A 6,437-nucleotide genomic window follows, 5' to 3' on the forward strand; every position below is an offset into this window, starting at 1 on the left:
GTGCGGCTGCACAGAAAGTAGCCTACTGGTGCTGAAAAGGTGAATAGATTGTAGAATAGCCAAAGAAGATGTAGCATTGTTATAAAACCTTTAAAATCTCTAAACAATCACAAGTAGGGCAGTTCATCACAGTTCATCCATTGCAACTGGATTGATGAAAGGTCACTTACACCTGTAGGCTACATTGTATTTGGGAAAAGCAAAAGGTATCAGCATAATGTTATTTATTTATTTATTTATTTTTTATTTATTTATAAATAAACAAAAACATCTCTGTCAGTTCCATGCCGTTTTCAACAGCTATCAAAAACAAAGGTCATTTTTGGATGGATGGATTTTTTGTGAATGTTTCTTCTTCTACATAAGATTTTAGTCATCTTTAGTTCATGTGATACTTTATTGTCAATGCACAAATTAAGTAACAGTAGTCTGAAACGAAATGCTGTTTTACATCTAACCAGTGGTGCAAATAACTGACATGTCCAAATGGGCCTTGATGAAATGCGTCGCTAGACTGTTCATACACATTTTAACGGGCCAAAGTTGAAGAGCTGTTGTCCGTTATTGTTCGTGCAAATATAGGCTGATTCATGTTCCCTTGCATTGTGTAACTGAGGTCCATGGCTAGTCTGGCTTTCACCAGACCAAGCTCAATCTTTTAAGAAATCAAAAAATAAATAGCGGGCAGATCAGGCTGGGTTCACCCAGCCTAGTCCATAGGCACCCGATATTGTTTAATTTTCCGATTGAGATATCCACGCTCTGGCTATTCTAAATGCAAAAATGCATCAGGGAGTTATGACAAAACTGTAACTAACAAACTAGATCCTAATAGAAAGCTGTTAGCTTCCCTAAGCTACAGGTAGGCTTATAAGGTAGGCCTATTTACAACATAAATTGTCAATAGGCTATGCTGGCGACACAAATAAAATCTCCTTTGGAAACCAATGGCTTACGCCTTACAGTATCAAGCGGACTTAAACTGCCATATCGTGGCGAAAAGTTGTAATAAAATTCACGCAGCTCCATGAGTCAAGGAAAGCGCGAATGAAGTAGCCACTTCTAAATGGGACCCACTACACAGTAGGTTAAGGTGTGTTGCTAAAGCAGCCATAATGAAATGAAGGTGTCATTGTTTGGATACTTCACACACACATGCTTTTTAATTTCACAGACTACAACTACCAAGCTGGAATCAAAGCACATCGATTCCCCTCTCACACCCTGCACGCACTTAAAACAAAATAAACAGGCGTCTCAGTCTCACGCATGTATAGGCAAAACTGTATCAGACCGGTGTAACGTTGGTAAATCTTCCATTGCACAGAATGAGTTTTGTAGCACGTGCAACAAATGACAGTCGAAAGATACAATTACAGTGCTGCTATCAATTTGCTTGGTATAACCGCATTTATAGTTTTCAACAAATGCAATCAATCGAATTGGCCTCCATCACTCAACCAACGCTAACGGTAACATTACCTAGGTCCTTATTGATATTATAAGATTAACGTACCTGAGTAAAAACCAAGCATGTCCGATAAACATCCTCAGATTTATTTCGGCTTCAAGAAGAAATGGGAATTACATTTCATGTGAACATCGTCCTGTCCTTATTAGACGTTCTCTGCGGTAAACTACAGTCCTTGTAGGAAGCGTCCATTGTTTTTCCAACCCACTTTTAACTTCCAACAAAATTACGTCTCACTGCAACAATGCGCCATCTAGTGGACAAACGACTACTTATCGCCAATACTGGAAATGCAGCCATGATTATGATGGTGGATGAATATTTATTTTGGCTTTCTTGTAATCCTACTGAATTTGTAATTATGTATCGGCCGTTCTAATACCGATAGTATGTGGGTGCCTGTGTGTGTGTGCATGTGTATATGTGTGCACCGCCATCTACAGGCCAATGAGTGTACAGTCACTAAATGTACACATAACCTAATTTTTTTTAGACCCCCCCATGGATGAAATTCTACGAAACTTGGCATACCCCCAGAGAATGCCAGGTCAATCATACACATAACATTTGGTGCAGTTCTGAACATCTTAACTGAAGATAGGGGCGATTAAAGCAGAATAATATTGCATTTTCATTTTTTACTGGGGGGGGGGGGTGCAAATCATCAATGAGTGATTATGGGCCAGATTGATGTGGGCCCTTGAGACCATCATACCATAAAAGATTCTTCATCCTCAGTGCCACGGTTCAGGTAGTTATTTAGGAAAAACTGCTTTTTTTGCGGTTCGGGGGGCCCAGCATGGGGGGGGAGTGGCCCCCGGGGACGAAACAAAATTTTTCCGTAAAAGTCTAGTGGGGCTACATACCCACCAAACCCCGGTGGTTCGGTGTCCCGGGTATCATTGACCAAAAATTCAGGAAGTAGATGACGGGGGGAGGAAAAAAAAAAAAAAAAAACGTTGACAATCCTTATATGACCGCTTCGCTAGCGGCGGTCATAATAAAATATATATATTCTATTTATTAGAATTAGGCTTTTAAAATATGTTTGCCTATATGATTAGCCTACAGAGGAGGAGAAAAGCAAATGCGCAAACAGGCGTAAAGCATACTTTTGTATAGTTTAAAGGGCCATCAAACACATAAACATGTACAAAAAAGTAACCGGTCACTTAAATAATTTATTAACAAAGTACTTTTATACTTTTACTTGAGTAGATTTCTCAGTTGGGAATATTTACTTTTACTCAAGTAATTCTTGAAGGGAGTAATTGTACTTTCACTGGAGTATAGATTTTCAGTACTCTCCACACCCCTGCACACACACTCACTCACTCACTCACAGCCAACAGGCTCCTAGCCTCTCACCGCACACACACACACACATACACACAGTATTCAAGACACTTATCTCTCTCTCACTCACTTTCTCTCTCTCACACACACACTGACACAGGACACACGCACACACACACACCGCAAATATTAAAGACGCCTCTCTCTCACTCACTCACTCTCTCTCTCTCTCACACACACTGACATATGACACACGCGCACACACACATTTTAGTAATGCAAGAATCACAGTGCTTATGGCTAACACTGTTGTAGCATTAATGGTAAACATGTGTGTGTGTGTGTGTGTGTGCGTATGCGTGTGTCCGTGTGTGTGTGCGTGTGCATGCATGCGTGCGTGCGTGTGCATCAGATCCTGCAGAACCTGGTGGGCACAGCCCTGATTGTGCTGGTGGCCGTGGGCTTCAAGACCAAGCTGGCGGCGCTGACACTGGTCATCTGGCTGCTCATCATCAACGCGTCCTTCAACGCTTTCTGGAACATTCCGTCCCACAAGCCCATGCACGACTTCCTGAAGTACGACTTCTTCCAGACCACGTCGGTGATCGGCGGCCTGCTGCTCGTGGTGGCGCGCGGCCCGGGGGGCGTGTCCATGGACGAGAAGAAGAAGGAGTGGTGAGGAGCGACGCCAGGTCGCCACGACAACAGACCCCCTCCTCCAGGGTCGCCAAGACTACAGACACCAGGACGACGCCCTCAACCCAGCACCCCAGGACCAAACCCCCCCCCCACAGTTGTTCAGGCACTTTGTTAAAGAGAGCAGATATATCTCTATTTCTCTACTATGTATTCTACTCCTCCATATGACACGTGAGCGTCACCGTTACTTGTGTTTCTCTGAGTGTGTCTCTGCATAACCACCTAGAACGCCCGCGTGTGTCTCTGCATAACCACCTAGAACGCCCGCGTGTGTCTCTGCATAACCACCTAGAACGCCCGCGTGTGTCTCTGCATAACCACCTAGAACGCCCGCGTGTGTCTCTGCATAACCACCTAGAACGCCCGCGTGTGTCTCTGCATAACCACCTAGAACGCCCGCGTGTGTCTCTGCATAACTGCCTAGAACGCCCGCGCGTGTCTCGCGTGTGTCTCTGCATAACCACCTAGAACACCTAGTCTTTCTACGTCTTCAGTGTTAATGACCGAAGACAAACCCACAAGTCCAGCTCAGTCCCCAACTACACGGCCAGACGCCAGCCTCTGGGTCCTAAAGCCCGGCAGGTTAACGCTGGCTTGTTGGGTCAGTGTTCCGTCAGGAGGGAGTGACCACGAGAGCCTGCACTGGCTCTCACACACACACACACACACACACCTGCACGCACACACCTGCACGCACACACCTGCACGCACACACCTGCACTGGCTCTCTCTCACACACACACACACACCTGCACTGGCCTCATGTCTCTCTCTGGGCTCTTGGACTTGTGGGCCACACACACACACACACACAACACACACACACACACATACACGCCTGCACTGGCTCTCTCACACACACACACACACACACACACCTGCACTGGCTCTCTCACACACACACACACACACCTGCACTGGCCTCATGTCTCTCTCTGGGCTCTTGGACTTGTGGGCCACACACACACACACACACACACACACACACACACACACACACACACACACTACTTACTACCTACGCACAGTTCTGATATACACATACACTCACCCTCTCACACAAAGTCCTGATATATATACACACAAATACACTCTTCACACACTGACAATCTGGACACACGCACTCACACACATACACACTGCCACTCCAGGGGCAGGAGGGGGCGTGCTGGTTGTGGGCACATGAGGGTCGTCCATCTTATTGTTAGGAGGAGTTAAAACACCCAGAACATTCCATTCATTGCCTTAAGAAGCTTTCGGACATTTTGTATTTTAGGAGAAATGAATTGATCTGTGTCTGTAAATGATATTTGACTGTTGTCAAGTGCTGTTAAGTCTGTTGTCAGGTCACTTTAAGAGTTTACAATAGGTTCAAGTGTTTTTAACAAGCAAAGCAGATTACTCCCTTTGGTTTCTGACTCTGACTCTTACTGTTTGTATGAAAGAAAAACTAAAGACTGTGGTGTTTTCTATGTGTTAAAATATGTTGTGAAATCATAAAGGGAAATTATGAAAAAAAAGCTGTTATTTACTTTTGGGTTGGGTGCGGTGGTAGTTGGGTTGGGTGCGGTGGTAGTTGTATATAAGTATGATATAGTATGTATCCTGTGAGGGAAATTTGGTCTCTGCATTTAATCCAATCGGTGAATTAGTGAAACACACTCAGCACACAGTGAACACACAGTGAGGTGAAGCACACACTAATCCCGGCGCAGTGAGCTGCCTGCAACAACAGCGGCGCTCGGGGAGCAGTGAGGGGTTAGGTGCCTTGCTCAAGGGCACTTCAGCCGTGCCTACTGGTCGGGGTTCAATCCGGCAACCCTCCGGTTACAAGTCCGAAGCGCTAACCAGTAGGCCACGGCTGCCCCTCAAAGTTGGTAGTTAAGATTCACTGCCCGTCCTCCCCTGCCCCTCACTCTCCATGAGCCTCCTCGTACGCGGTGTCCGGCCCTGGTGCCTCCTCGTACGCGGTGTCCGGCCCTGGTGCCTCCTTCGCTGCCTGGTGTCCGGCCCTGGTGCCTCCTTCGCTGCCTGGTGTCCAGCCCCTCTGCTCCTCTGCCCCACTGAGGACTGCTGCCGCCATCTTGAACACTGGGGTTCGGATCCAGCGCCAGTCGGCTCTGACCATGCGCCAAGTTACAAAGCTGGAAATGACGCATGGACCAACAAGAGAGTCGTCCTCCAGTAAGAGGGTGGCGATAATGCACATAAAGTTATTGCAAGAAGAAGAAAAGTGGCTCGGGAACGCGCATGGAGTCCGAGTGGAGTCGCCCTGAAGCGCAACTTAATTTCATTGGATAACACAGCGGTCTGCCTGCTGTCCTGCTGCAAATATGCATTCGAACATGACGTGAAATATCCGTAGTCGAACTATAAATAAACTATTCGGTTTTTAGTGCCAGGTGTAGCGCATTTTTACAGTCTATGATTAGTTTGTTTTTTATTGTATTGTTTGCGATCTCATAGCGGGTGCTCTAAACGTATTCGTTGGCCCATGACCAAATCAAGCCAATAATAGCCAGTAGCCACAATAATGACTGGAGCCAGAGCCCTCAATAGCCACCCTGTTTTGAAAATAATATTGAAGATATTCAATATTATTGAAGATAGTATTGAAGATAACGCACAGAACGGTCAGCCTGAGCGGACAATTACGTCCCCAACTCATCTAAAATGTGGTGTCTTTACTTTGAGTTGTACACCGCAGATGGTAAAGTAACGGTTAAAGAGAATGTTGTCTGCGGACTCAGCAAAAACAGTTTACTTACGCATCCACGACATCCAATCTTCGCGCTCACCTGTGGAGTTACCATCCAAATGAGGCAGCGGTGTCAGAGGCACAGTAGACGGCCAGAGCATCGCCAGGCGTCCAACATCGTTTGATTGCATACTTTCCGTAAATCCTAAATTATGTTCAGGGTCTGCTATTTACTTAGGCTGCAAAGCACAGGCACTATTAATTTGAGATTTA

The 6,437-nt window shown here is 45.8% G+C and overlaps 1 protein-coding gene across 3 annotated transcripts in view; it reads left to right on the forward strand.

Annotated features, from left to right (window-relative positions):
* Window positions 1-3,679, forward strand: part of surf4l (surfeit 4, like) — an 18,171-nt gene extending 14,492 nt beyond the window's left edge. The window contains exons 6-7 of one of the 3 annotated variants that reach the window (XM_042102309.1): window positions 3,180-3,446; window positions 3,490-3,679. In XM_042102309.1, coding sequence (XP_041958243.1) covers window positions 3,180-3,446 — 267 coding nt within the window. In that variant the 3' untranslated portion in view covers window positions 3,490-3,679. Of the gene's footprint in view, window positions 1-3,179 lie in introns of all 3 variants that reach the window. The other 2 variants (XM_042102308.1, XM_042102307.1) reach the window with 2 other exon arrangements.
* Window positions 3,680-6,437: the final 2,758 nt, after the last annotated feature.

This window comes from Alosa sapidissima, chromosome 8, assembly GCF_018492685.1.
Source record: "Alosa sapidissima isolate fAloSap1 chromosome 8, fAloSap1.pri, whole genome shotgun sequence".
Taxonomy (NCBI): Eukaryota; Metazoa; Chordata; class Actinopteri; order Clupeiformes; family Clupeidae; genus Alosa; species Alosa sapidissima.